Source organism: Erinaceus europaeus, chromosome 14 (genome assembly GCF_950295315.1).
Source record: "Erinaceus europaeus chromosome 14, mEriEur2.1, whole genome shotgun sequence".
In the NCBI taxonomy this organism is placed as follows: domain Eukaryota; kingdom Metazoa; phylum Chordata; class Mammalia; order Eulipotyphla; family Erinaceidae; genus Erinaceus; species Erinaceus europaeus.
The window spans coordinates 80,516,530-80,529,362 of NC_080175.1; the positions used below are offsets into that span (position 1 = coordinate 80,516,530).

General features: G+C 39.3%; 2 protein-coding genes across 2 annotated transcripts in view; one reads left to right on the forward strand and one right to left on the reverse strand.

Moving 5' to 3' along the window:
- RIOX2 (ribosomal oxygenase 2) overlaps positions 1-12,833 on the forward strand; it is a 365,565-nt gene that overhangs the window by 98,802 nt on the left and 253,930 nt on the right. The gene's annotated exons all lie outside the window — the stretch shown is intronic.
- LOC103119501 (olfactory receptor Olfr180) lies at positions 1,150-8,825 on the reverse strand (the record flags this gene model as incomplete). The annotated part of the gene is made up of 2 exons (XM_060170991.1): positions 7,916-8,825; positions 1,150-1,172 (listed from the first exon to the last, which is right to left on the reverse strand). Coding segments are annotated over exons 1-2 (933 nt in total), but the record flags the coding sequence as incomplete, so codon positions are not given.

A 12,833-nucleotide genomic window follows, 5' to 3' on the forward strand; every position in this document is an offset into this window, starting at 1 on the left:
TGAACAGTATCCAGTATCTTTTTTTTTTCCTTTCTTTTTTTTTTTATTTAAGAAAGGATTAATTAACAAAACCATAGGGTAGGAGGGGTACAACCCCACACAATTCCCACCGCCCAATCTCCATATCCCACCCCCTCCCCCGATAGCTTTCCCATTCTCTATCCCTCTGGGAGCATGGACCCAGGGTCATTGTGGGTTGCAGAAGGTAGAAGGCAGTATCCAGTATCTTGTGTTGTTAAAATTCGTAGGCTCTTGCCGGCCGGGCTAGCTTCACAGGCGGGTAACAGAGACGACCAGAGACATACGGCTGGGCAGGGAAGCTGTATTTCTTTATTCAAGAAACTAAACCAAATTCATAAACGATTCATAAACTAAACCAAACTAATCACCAAACAGAACTCTGCTGTCTCTTTGCCTCGGCGCAAGCACTCTCTCTTACTCTGCAACTCTGGAACCCTCTGAACTCTGGAACTCTCGCGGGGTTCCTTCGGGGCGGGGCCAAGCAGGCCTGCGAAACTAACTGGACTGATCCAATTCTCTTGGCAGGGGAGAACTACCCAATGTAAAGCATACAACAATCTTGTATATAGCTGTGCTATTGGTTGCTTCTGATCTACTTGGTCTAGGCTTTTTAGAGTCCACATATCAAATACACAGCCTATATATTAAAAAGACTTAGTCTGTGTTTTAAAAACTTCGAGGCATACAATTAATTTTCCCCTTCATATTAATTAACTAGTGATTTATATGACTACATTTTACTAGGAGTGTACATAAACACCATTCCCACCACCAAAAGACTGTGGCCCATCCCTCCCACCCACTCCCACCCCCCACTGGCCCAGGAAGCTGCATGTCTACCCCTCACCACTGGGTTTTTACTTTTGTGCCCTACTTACAGTTTGGTCAGGTCCTGCTTTTAGTTTCCCTTTCAGATCTTCTTCCTCAACTTCTGTTGATGAGTGGGATCATCCCATACTCATCTTTATCTTTCTGACTTAGTTCACTTAACATAATTCCTTCTAGCTCTGTCCAAGATGGGTCAGAGAAGGTGGGTTCATTGTTCTTGATAGCTGCATAGTATTCCATTGTGTATATATACCACAGCTTTCTCAGCCACTCATCTGTTGTTGGGCACCTGGGTTGCTTCCAGGTTTTAGCTATTATGAATTGTGCTGCTATGAACATAGGAGTACACACCTCTTTTTGGTTGGGTGTTATGGAGTCCTTGGGGTATAATCCCAGGAGAGGAATTACTGGATCATATGGAAGGTCCATGTTTAGCCTTGTGAGAGTTTTGCAGACTGCTCTCCACAGAGGCTGTACCAATTTACATTCCCACCAGCAATGCAAGAGGGTTCCTCTGTCCCCACAGCCTCTCTCTTTTTTTCTTTTAAAAAAGATTTATTTATTTTCATGAGAGAATATGAGAATATAAGAAAGAGACCAGTTTTTGTTTATGGTGGTGCCAGGAATTGAACCTGAGATCTGCCAGCGTTAGGCATGAAAGTCTGTTGCACTACTCCTGGTGCTGTCACCTCGGCTCCTCTAGAAACATAGCTTCTCCCACCTGGAAGGCGCAGTCCATCCCCTGGCTCTTGGCTTTGCCTTCCTGCACATGGTAATTGTCTATTGTTTATGTCCATTTTTTTTTTTTTTGCTGGGCACGGAGAATATACCTTTGGAGGGAAGTGAAAGCATTGTTAGGAGTTTGCTAATGATATGGGTGCATTGTTCTTCAACAGACAGAACTTTACGGGCGATTGGAAGGAAAGTAAATAGACTGAGCAAGGCAGGGAGTGGATGATTTTCCCCTCCAATTCACTACTTATGAACCTTCCCACCTGCACTGGTGCTTCAACCTGGGTCCTTGCTTGTGGGAACAAGTGCATCACTGCCTAGCTCCCTTTTTTTTTAAAAAAAAACTTATTATTATTAGTTTTACCAGAGCACTGCTCAACTCTGGCTTATGATGGTGCAGGGGATTGAACCTGGGACCTCCGAGTCTCAGGCATGAGAGTCTTGTGCAGAAGAACCATTATGCTGTCTCCCCAGCCCCTAAACATACAATTTTTTAAAATCTTTATTCTTTTCTTCTGAAGTGATGCTAGTTTATAAGAATATATGTTTTATTTAACTTCTATTCCTTTTTAAAAATATTTTTTAAAGATTTATTTAATTATTTATGCGAAAGATAGGAAGAGAGAGAAAGAACATCACTCTGGCACATGTGCTGCCGGGGATCGAACTTGGGACCTCATGCTTTAGAGTCTAAAGCTTTACCACTGCACCACCTCCCAGACCACTCACTTCTATTCCAATTGTGTGTTGCCATACTTTGGATTTCTTGAAAGGATTCTACCCTTTATACTGGCATCTCACCTTACGACAGAATTGGTTTTTCTCTTATTTATCCCCTAAGACATTGCCTTCAAACCTTGTCATTTGGTCTCAGTTTAGGTAATGCAGCCATTCTGATCTCTCTATTCAATAGGAATATATAATCTTCCCTATCTTTAAGGTTACATTTGGAATTGTTGTTCTCTTCTGGAAATGCTACATTCTCTTGAGGTCCTAAGTTTGCCATATGATTGATATATCTGTCCACTATACTCCTTTAAATTTCCCTTGCTTAAAATAAATGACTAAATTTCCCTTGCTTTTAAAAAGAAACCTGCATTGGGGCCGGGTGGTAGCACAGGGGGTTAAGCGCACATAGCATGAAGTGCAAGGACTGGCACAAGGATCCTGATTTCAGTCCCTGGATCCCCACCTGCACGGGAGTGACTTCACAAGCAGGTCTGTAGGTATTTATCTTTCTCTTCCTCTCTGTCTTCCCCTCCTCTCTCCATTTCTCTCTGTCCTATCCAACAACAACAACAGCAACAACAATAACAAGGGCAACAAAACGGGAAAAAAATGATCTCCGGGAGTGGTGGATTTGTAGTGTGATCACAGAGCCCTAGTGATAACCCTGGAGGCAAAGATAAACAAACAAACAAATAACCTGCAGCAACAATTAGCAGGTGAGCTGATTATTATATCCTGCGCTTTTCCAGCAGATGGCACTGTGGCATCTGGCTCATGGAGGGAGATACTCAGTTGCTGTGCTTTAGCTGGGGGATAATTTCTGGAACCATCCGTTCCACCCCGGTTCCATGGCTGTCAGTTCTTAGCAACATCGCCCCGCCAGATATTCGTCGGGATGCGGCATCATCTAAGTTCATTTCCCACGTCTACGCTCGACCGGACCTGCCAATATACGCGGATATCTTCGCCCACCCTGTCCAACGCTTGACGTCTCGTCACCCAATCTGGTCCCCTACGCCTACACTGAACTTCTCTGTTCCAGACTCTTGGAAACAGAGCTGGCAGTCAGCTGAGGTCAAGAACAAACACCTCATCACAGACCCCTGCAAGCGTCAATCCGGCTTTGACCTAGCACGTTATGATTGGGCCCTCCTCAATCGCTATCGAACAGGCCATGGCCGGTGCGCCGCTATGTTCCATTGCTGGGGAGCCAGAGATGACCCGAACTGTCCCTGCGGCTCCAGACAGACTATGACCCACATAGTCAACGACTGCCACCTCTCCAGATTCAAAGGAGGTCTCGAAACTTTACATCAGGCTCAACCTGACGCTGTTGACTGGCTACGGAAGAAGGGCAAACGCTAGAAGAAGAAGCTGGGGGAGAGACAGGGATGGGATTAGTCTGCTCTCATGTGCCAGATAGGTCTGGTTTGTGTTCATTACACTGCTGACATCCCTCTTCTCTGTGGTTCCAAGTCTGGATTCCAGAAGTCTGTCCATTATTAGTATGCTATATGGTGTCTCTACATGCCTGAGCGGTAGGTGCGGGCTGACTTGCACCTCACTGCCTTGCGGTGGGTTTCTCTCAGTAATGTCTAATTCTGGATAATTGTTAGGTGTTCTTTGGAGGAAAGCAGTGAACCTTGTCTACTACAACTTGGTAATGCCATCCATTCTCATCTCAAAGTTTTGGTAGAGATTTATTTATTTTAAGAAAGCAAGAGAAACCTGAGCATCATTCTAGTGTGGGTGGGTCTGGGGATCAAGACTAGGGCTTGACTACAAGCCTCTTGTATGCAAATCCTACCCTCAGGGAGCCGGGTGGTGTCACATCTGGTTAAATGTACATGTTACAAGTCCTACCCTCTGCCTGCTGAGCTAACTCCCAGGCGCCAACTGTCTTGCAGTTTCCTTCCTTCCTTCCTTCCTTCCTTCCTTCCTTCCTTCCTTCCTTCCTTCCTTCCTTCCTTTATTTCTTCCCTTTTTCCTTTCTTTGATAGTTACCAGTTCTTGATTTAGAATCAATTTTTTTAAATTGCCATCAGGATTATTGTTAAGGCTCAGTGCATGATGAATTCACCACTTGAGGCAGCCTTTCTGCCCCCTCCCCCCTTTCCTTTTTTCTTTCTTTTCTTTTTTCTCTTTCAAGGAAATCAGATTTATTTTCAGGTGCTAGGTACCTGAGAAGCAGTAGGTTCACTTGGCTAGAGCATTGCTTTGCCATGCGTACAACCCAGGTTCAAGCCCAGACTCAGCCACATTGGGGGAAGCTTCAGTGCCACGTTCCCCTCCCCACCCCTTTGCTTCTTCTTCTCCTTCCCCTTTGCTTCTTCTTCTTCTTCCTCTTCTCCATTTGATTATTAGTGATTTAATATTGATTTGCTAAATTGCAAGACATCGGGGTACAACTCTGCACCATTCCCACCAACAGAGTTCTGAATCCCCACACCCTCCCCTGGAAGCTGCAGCAGCTTTCCCAATGTTGCAGATATGGGGTCAACTATTATTTTTACAACCACCTGTCTATTTGCATATGTTTGGGGCCTCTGCCTCTCCCCCGCTCCTCTCTGTTTTTCGGTCCCGTCTTCACTTCCTTTTCAGGTCATACATACATCTATTATTACATCCAAATACCCCCCCTTTTTCTTTTTTAAAAAATATTTTCCCTTTTGTTGCTCTTGTTGTTTTATTGTTGTAGTTATTATTGTTGTTGTTATTGATATCATTGTTGTTGGATAGGACAGAGAGAAATGGAGAGAGGAGGGGAAGACAGAGGGGGAGAGAAAGACAGACACCTGCAGACCTGCTTCACTGCCTGTGAAGCGACTCCCCTGCAGGTGGGGACTCCTCCCTTTTTCCTTCTCTCTCGCTCTGGTTCCTGATGGAGTTGGAGTTCAGAGCCTTCTGTTCATCTTCCCCCTGTCATTATCCCCCAACTTGGAGTATGGATCAAAATTGTTTTTGGGGTACAGAAGGTGGAAGGTCTGCAGTTGCTTCTCCACTGGACATGGGCATTGGCAGGTCTACTTATACTCCCAGCCTGTTTCTAGTTTTCCCTACAGGGGTAGTCTGCCATTTTGTTTCTTCCTTTTTTATTTTATTTTTTTATTTTTGATGGGACAAAGAGAAATTTTTTTTTTTTTGTTTTGTTTTTGCTAGAGCACTGTTCAGCTCTGGCTGATAGTGATGTGAAGACTGAACCTGGGACATGACAGCCTCAGGCATGAGAATCTCTTTGCATAATCATTATGCTACCTATCCCCTCATCCCACCCCAGAGAAATTGAGAGGTGGGGAGGGAGAGAGATTGAGAGAGATAGATACCTGCTGACCTTCTTTCACCACTTGTGAAGGTTCCCCCTGTAGGTGGGGAGCTGGGGCTCAAACCCAGGTCCTTGCACATGTCTATGTGTATGTTTTTTTGTCTTTCCTTCTGGAACTTTGTTATTTATTTAGCATGTGGCATATTATGTGTTTTTAGTAATTATTATTCTTCTAGAATAAATATAATTAATTATTTTTGTTAGGAAAACAATTATTTTGTCAGGTTTCCAAAGAAATCCCTTTTAAGTGATCTTTTGACTTAGGTTAATCCACAAGTTTCTTTGCAGAAACAAACCAGATAAAGTTAGATCTTCAGTGTATACCATACATTAGAAAAATTCCTGGGAGAATGTAGGGTCAAGTATAAAAGTTTAAACTTCATTTATAAAGGAAGAAGACAAGGTGAAGTAGAGGGAAATGATATAATAAAAGGAATAAATTAAAAGTAAACTTCAAAAAAAAGAGAAAAGAAATCCTGAACAAAAAAAAATATATAAAAGATCACATAAAATGAAAATAAAATATGAGCATACCAAATTAAAATGTTTGTAAATTATAAATACCAGAAATATTATTAGCATTTATAACTTATTTGCCACAAACACATTATAATATCTTGTCTCTTTAACAAGTGGTACAAAACATGAAAAACAGTAAGATTTAAATGGAAATGTACAGGCAATTCACAGAAGTAAAAAGGTCAATAAACATATAGAATAATAATTGATGTCACTACTACTCAATACATAAAATTATAGCAAGATCTTTTTCATCAACATGCTAACAAAATATTTAAAAATATATCTCTCATGACAGAGAGACAGAAAAGCAGAGAGACAACTCGAACCCAACTCTGGCATACGTAGGGCTGGGAACTGAATTTTTGCCCTCACCTATACAAATCTTGGTGAGTCAGCACACTGCTCACCTTGAAAACTTGATGAGCATTAACTATTTACGTTACTGTTCTGTATTCTAATATATATAATGTCTTAAAAGGTATGGTATCTTATGAAGCCATCTTTTTTGGACTCATCTTAGATGGAACTTGAAAACATCATGTTAATTGAGATATGCCCCAAAGAGGACAAATTCCAAATGATCTCACTTACAGGTGAAAATTAAAAATAAGGACAGTTGGGAATAGGACTAGATAGCTTCTTCTGAGTGGCTGAGAAAGTTGTGGACTATATACGCAATGCAATACTATTCAGTTATTAAAATGGTGAATTCACCTTCTTCACCTCATCTTGGATGGAGCTTGGAGGAATCATGTTAAGTGAGATAAGCCAGAAAGAGAAGGAAGAATATGGGATGATCTCACTCATAGGCAGAAGTTGAAAAATAAGAACAGAAAGGAAAACACAAAGCGGAACTTGGACTGGAGTTGGTGTATTGCACTAAAATAAAAGACTCTAGGGTGGGGGTGGGTGTGGGTTCAGGTCCTAGAACATGATGGCAGAGGAGGACCTAGTAGAGGTTAAATTGTTATGTGGAAAACTGAGAAATGTTCTGCATGTAAAAACTATTGTATTTTACTGTTGATTGTAAACCATTAACCCCCCAATAAAGAAATTAAATAAAATAAAGAAAGCTTCTGCTCCCCATAAATACCTTTGGTCCATACTCCTAGGGGGATAAAGAATAGGGAAGCTTCCAATGGAGGAGGATGGGACAGAGAACTCTGGTGCTGGGATTATACCCTGTTATCCCACATCTTGTCAATCATTATTAAATAACTAAAAAAAAAAAAAAAAAAAAAAGGACAGAGAGGGAAAACACAAGAAAAACTTGGACAGGGTGTGGTGGAGGGAAGAGGTGCCGAGAGAGAGCCCTGGGCTCCTGGTTCGTGATGGCAGGAAAAGTGCGAGGCTGTGGGTGAAAAGAGTTCTGCAGACAACTTTCCTGGGGGACATGAGGACCTGTACCCATGTGTCAACAACTGTCCTGTAGGCCATGCAATTCCCAATAAAAGGTTAAAAAAATAAGGATGTACCTTAATTTTAATCATTTTAATCATTTTAGCTACTTGTTCCTTTTCATTGTTAATTCTACAAAATATATCCCTGACATACTGTGGTAATTTTGAATTTGTACTAAGATTTGCCAGACAATTTGAAATTCTATTTATGTATCTTTTAACAAACTCAGCACAGCAATTTAGAGATTAATATCTCCTATAGAATCTACTTATTTCTCTCTATATATATATCATCTATGAAAATATTTTAATAAATTAAGATCAGTTTCCTAGAGAGGATGAAGTTTAAAAATATCATAATTCCTCATAATTTTTTTCAGAACATTTATCACTTCCTTATTTCTCAGACTATAAATAAAGGGGTTTAGTAATGGAATTACTATTGTATAAAAAATGGACACTGGTATGTCTTTATTCCCTTCTTCAAATGGTCGAATATACATGAGAAGACAAATGTAGAAGATTACAACAGACAGAAAGTGGGATGCACATGTTGAAAGTGCTTTACCTCTTCCCTCTTTGGATTTCATTTTGAAAACTGTGAAAAGGATGAAAATATAAGAGGTCAAGACTGTGGAAATGGTAAATATTTGAATTGGCATTGAGAAAATATATATCATTAGTTCATTTATATAAGGATCAGTACAGGAGAGCCTGTATAATGGGAGAATATCACAAAAAAAGTGGTCAAGTTGATTAGATCTGCAGAAAGTGAGTCTTAGTAGCAGACCTACATGGATCAGGGAATGAGCATTGCTAGCTAGGAAGGTCCCTATGGCCATCTGAGCACAGAGTTTCTTTGACATCAGCGTGTGGTATTGCAGTGGGTTGCAGATGGCCACATAGCGGTCATAGGCCATTGCTGCAAGGAGAAAGCAGTCTGCAGTTTCAGCCAGACAGAGAAAGTAGAACTGTGCCATGCATTCAGAGAGGGAGATGATTCTGTCCTTGGAAAAGAAGGTCTCTAACATCTTGGGAGTAATAGCACAGGAACAACAGGAATCCATTAGAGCAAGGTTGCCCAGAAAGATGTACATTGGTGTGTGAAGGCGACGTTCCATCAGTATCAATACCACCAGCCCAAGGTTGCCCACCATGGTGACCAGGTAGATAACGAAGAACACCAGAAACAGAAGGACCTGCAGTACTGGATGATCTGTAAATCCAACGAGGATAAACTCAGTTGTCAAAGAATAGTTTTCCTTTGCCATTCTTGTCTTCTTGATTGAGGCAGAAGTTGTAGAGAAATGAGTCTAAGTTAGAGTAGTTTACTTGGTCCTTTTAATTTCCTTGGGTGCAAGAAGAAGCCCTTCTTTAGCTATCTTATGCTGTTTCATCAAGCTAACATTCACAAAGTAGTCAAATCAGCGAGAACAAAGTATGGCAATGGTTGTCTGAAGATGGCTGGCTTAGTTCCCAGAAAAGAAAAAATCTCTCTGCATGAGATGGACAATGCTACTATACCTATTCCTGGTCATTATACATAATCTGGCATTCCCAGAATTACAAGACATTTTCTTGTGGTGTCTTCTTCATTTTCTTTTCTTTAATTTTTTTTATTATCTTGATTGATTTATTGGATAGAGACAGCCAGAAATCAAGAGGGAAGGGGGTAATAGAAAGGGAGAAAGACAGAGAGACACCTACAGCACTGCTTCATTACTTGCAAAGCTTCCCCTCTGCAGGTGGGGATTGAGGGCTTGAACCTTGAGCAATTGTAACACATGTGCTCAACCAGGCTCTTATGGTGTCTTTTACTACAGGAAAAAAATAATTAAATTTAAATTCTATCCTACGATTTATGAGGCAGTTGAAAACAACTCTTTTGATATTTTAAATGTCTAACTTAAAGTTCCGCACAATTATAGTATGTTTTAAGAATGATCCATTCTCTGGCTTATTATCTTTTAACAGGTAAATTTACCAAGGCATATATATATATGTATATATATATTTAAAAAGTCCTAGTAGTACTTTAACATGGCTTAAGAATATAGAACACTTTCAGATTTTCTTAGTAGCTTAAGGGTGTTAACATAACATTCTGTTAATTGATACCAATAATTATTCAATACATTCTCTTGTGTTGGTATGACACAGTCTCTCAAGAAGCTATTACTCTTAATTTTCCAGTTCTACATTTACATGAGACTTGGTGACCAAGTTTCATTTCACAGTGTTTATATCCTCAAGATAAATTCATCTGCTCCTATTTTGTACTCTAATAAAATTCTTTTATGGAAACAAATGTCCTCATTCTTGGATATTCTGTATTTATTATATGGTTACTGATATTTATAAACTTACTATTACTAATAAGTATATATTGGAATTTGATGATAACTCTAACTTTTTACATATATTTTTTTAAAATTAACAACCATATTATTACCCAAAACTTGAATTTTAATGAATGCAAGATCTTTTATCCTCCCTCAAGTTGTTAAAAATCTTTAAGCTCAGGAGTCGGGCGGTAGCGCAATGGGTTAAACGCATGTGGCGCAAAGCACAAGGACCAGCATAAGGATCCCGGTTCCAGCCCCTGTCTCCCCACCTGCAGGGGAGTCCCTTCACAGGCGATGAAGCAGGTCTGCAGGTGTCTGTCTTTCTCTCCCCTTCTCTGTCTTCCCCTCCTCTCTCCATTTCTCTCTGTCCTATCCAACAACAAAGGCATCAATAATAACTACAACAAGGACAACAAAAGGGAATAAAAAAAACTTTAACCTCGGTATTTTTCAGCCTATAGTTGTTATGTAAGAAATACTGTTTTTAGGGGTCCCGGCCTGGGCACACCTGGTTGAGTGCACATGTTACAATGTGTAATGACCCCTGGTTGGAGCAGCATCCCCTTCCCACCTGCAGGGGGAAAGCTTCCCTAGTGGTGGAGCAGGGATGCAGGAGTTTGTCTGTCTCCATATCTCCTCCTCCCCTCCGTTCTCAAATTCTGGCTGTCTCTATCCAATAGAAAAAAAGAAATATTATCTTTGTTGTTGTTGTTGTAACTAAAGCACTACTTACAGCTCTGGTGTATGGTGGCACACAGGATTTAAACGATTTTTTTTTTTTTTTTTAATCAGAGCTCTGTTCAGCTTTATGTTGGGGTGAGAAATTGAACCTGGGACCTCCGAGCCTCAGGCAGTCTCTTTGCATAACCATTATGCTATGTACCCCTGCCCTAAAAAATATTACCTTAAATCTTTGGTCCATACTCCCAGAGGGATAAAGAATAGGGAAACTTCCAACAGAGGGGAGGGGATATGGAACTCTGCTGGTGGGAAAACGTATGGAATTGCACCCCTCTTATACTACAGTCTTGTCAATCATTATTAAATCACTAATAAAAAAACTGATAGGGAGCTGGCCAGAAGCACTCCGGGTTAAGCACACATAATAGGAGTACAAGGACCCATGCGAGGATCCTGGTTGGAGCCTGCAGGGGGGTTGCTTCACAAGCAGTGAAGCAGGTCTGCAGGTGCCTATCTTTCTCTCCTCTTCTTTATCTTCCCCTCCTCTCTCAATTTCTCTCTGTCCTATTAAAAAAAAAAAAAGGAAAAATGGCATCTAGCAGTAGTGGATTTGTCTTTCTATTTTCTCATGTAGTATGGTATGGTAAGGTTTTTCTGGAGTTCTGTCACTTGAGGCTTCCAACCAAGTAAATAAAATATTTCGTATTTTAGATCTGCAACTTAAAAAAAAATTAATATAACTTATAGTAATTTAGAAAAACAATACATCTATCCAAAGACAGCATCATAATCATTATTTTAACAATATATAGTGGTCAATCAACCGAAAATATTTGAATTGTCTCTGCAGAGTTTATTTTTCACCAGTCACTATTTTACAAAGGTAATAGAATAATAATAACAACAATTTTTATATCCTTTAATCTAAAGTCTAAAATCTAAAAGTGAATTTAATTTAAATTAAATTTAAAATTTAATCTAAAATCTAAAAGTGAATTTCAAATAAATTTGACTTTACATCCCAGAATCATTTTGCAAATTCATTTACATCCTACCTGTATATATGCTGACATGAGAGAGGGATTTTCCAGCCCAGAATAGGTCAGACTGATTCACTGCACCGTGTTTTATGACTTTCTTCAGCTTAGAGACAAACAAGAAAATATGAATAAAATGAGAAATATTCAAAAAGTAAATATTTTAGGAAAGTGTATATTTATGAATTTTAATTACTGATAAAATAAATTAGAAACCAGTATTCTATTTATCTTACTGACATATATTTTTTATCAAGAAATGGTCATTAATAAGATTATTAAAAACAAAATGTTAATTTATGAATAGTTCAGTTCTGTTACATTGTTAATAATACACTGAATTACATACAACCCAACAGACTACTTCATTGAATTGTCATACACTCCTGACAAGGGCATGCAAACTTTGAACCTAATTAATGTTTCTTATTTCTATAATATCTTTTTAAATGTGAATAGCAGCAGAAATTGATAGTGACTCTACCCATATTCCTAATAATAACCCCTCTGGCTGTTAATACTGACATACATTTTATAGTAGCTGATTGGCCACTTGTTGCTCAATTTGGTTTTGGTGAAATTAAAAATAAAAGCCTTTAACTTAAAACATTTGGGAATAAATTATGAAAATTGAGGACACTTTCCACCAATAGGTCAGTAACAATAATTATGTCAGACTCAGGGCAAGAAGTTTCCCACTGAGCCTAACGGGACTTCATTGGCCTCTAGCATTAGCATATTTCAGTAGAGAGTTCTAGCCTGAGGGACATGGTTCTCAAAACATAAGCAAATGAAAGAACATTAATTAAAGATGTCCTTTGAGATTTTAGAATTAAATCAAATGGCCACCACTCAAATCAGCTGAAGAATCATGTTGTTGATGTTACATATAGTTGTTTTCTCTCTCAGTCCTCAATTTTGTTTACTTGAAAATTATACTGGATAAAAAAAAATTCTATATTAACTTAACGGAAAAAGTATGAGTAAATGAAGATTTGGGGATCAAATTTGTTTAAAAGAGGTGAACATATATGATCAATCAGGATTTCATTCTTCTTCATCATCCCCTTTGATGACTGTGACCAAATCTATAATTCATCCTTTGAAACTCTTGATGTTCTTTATTTTCACATATGCAGCACAAAAGAACTTTTTAACTGATCATCCACAATTATCCTTTCCCTATACACGCATACTCTTGTGTGCTGAAAATGAT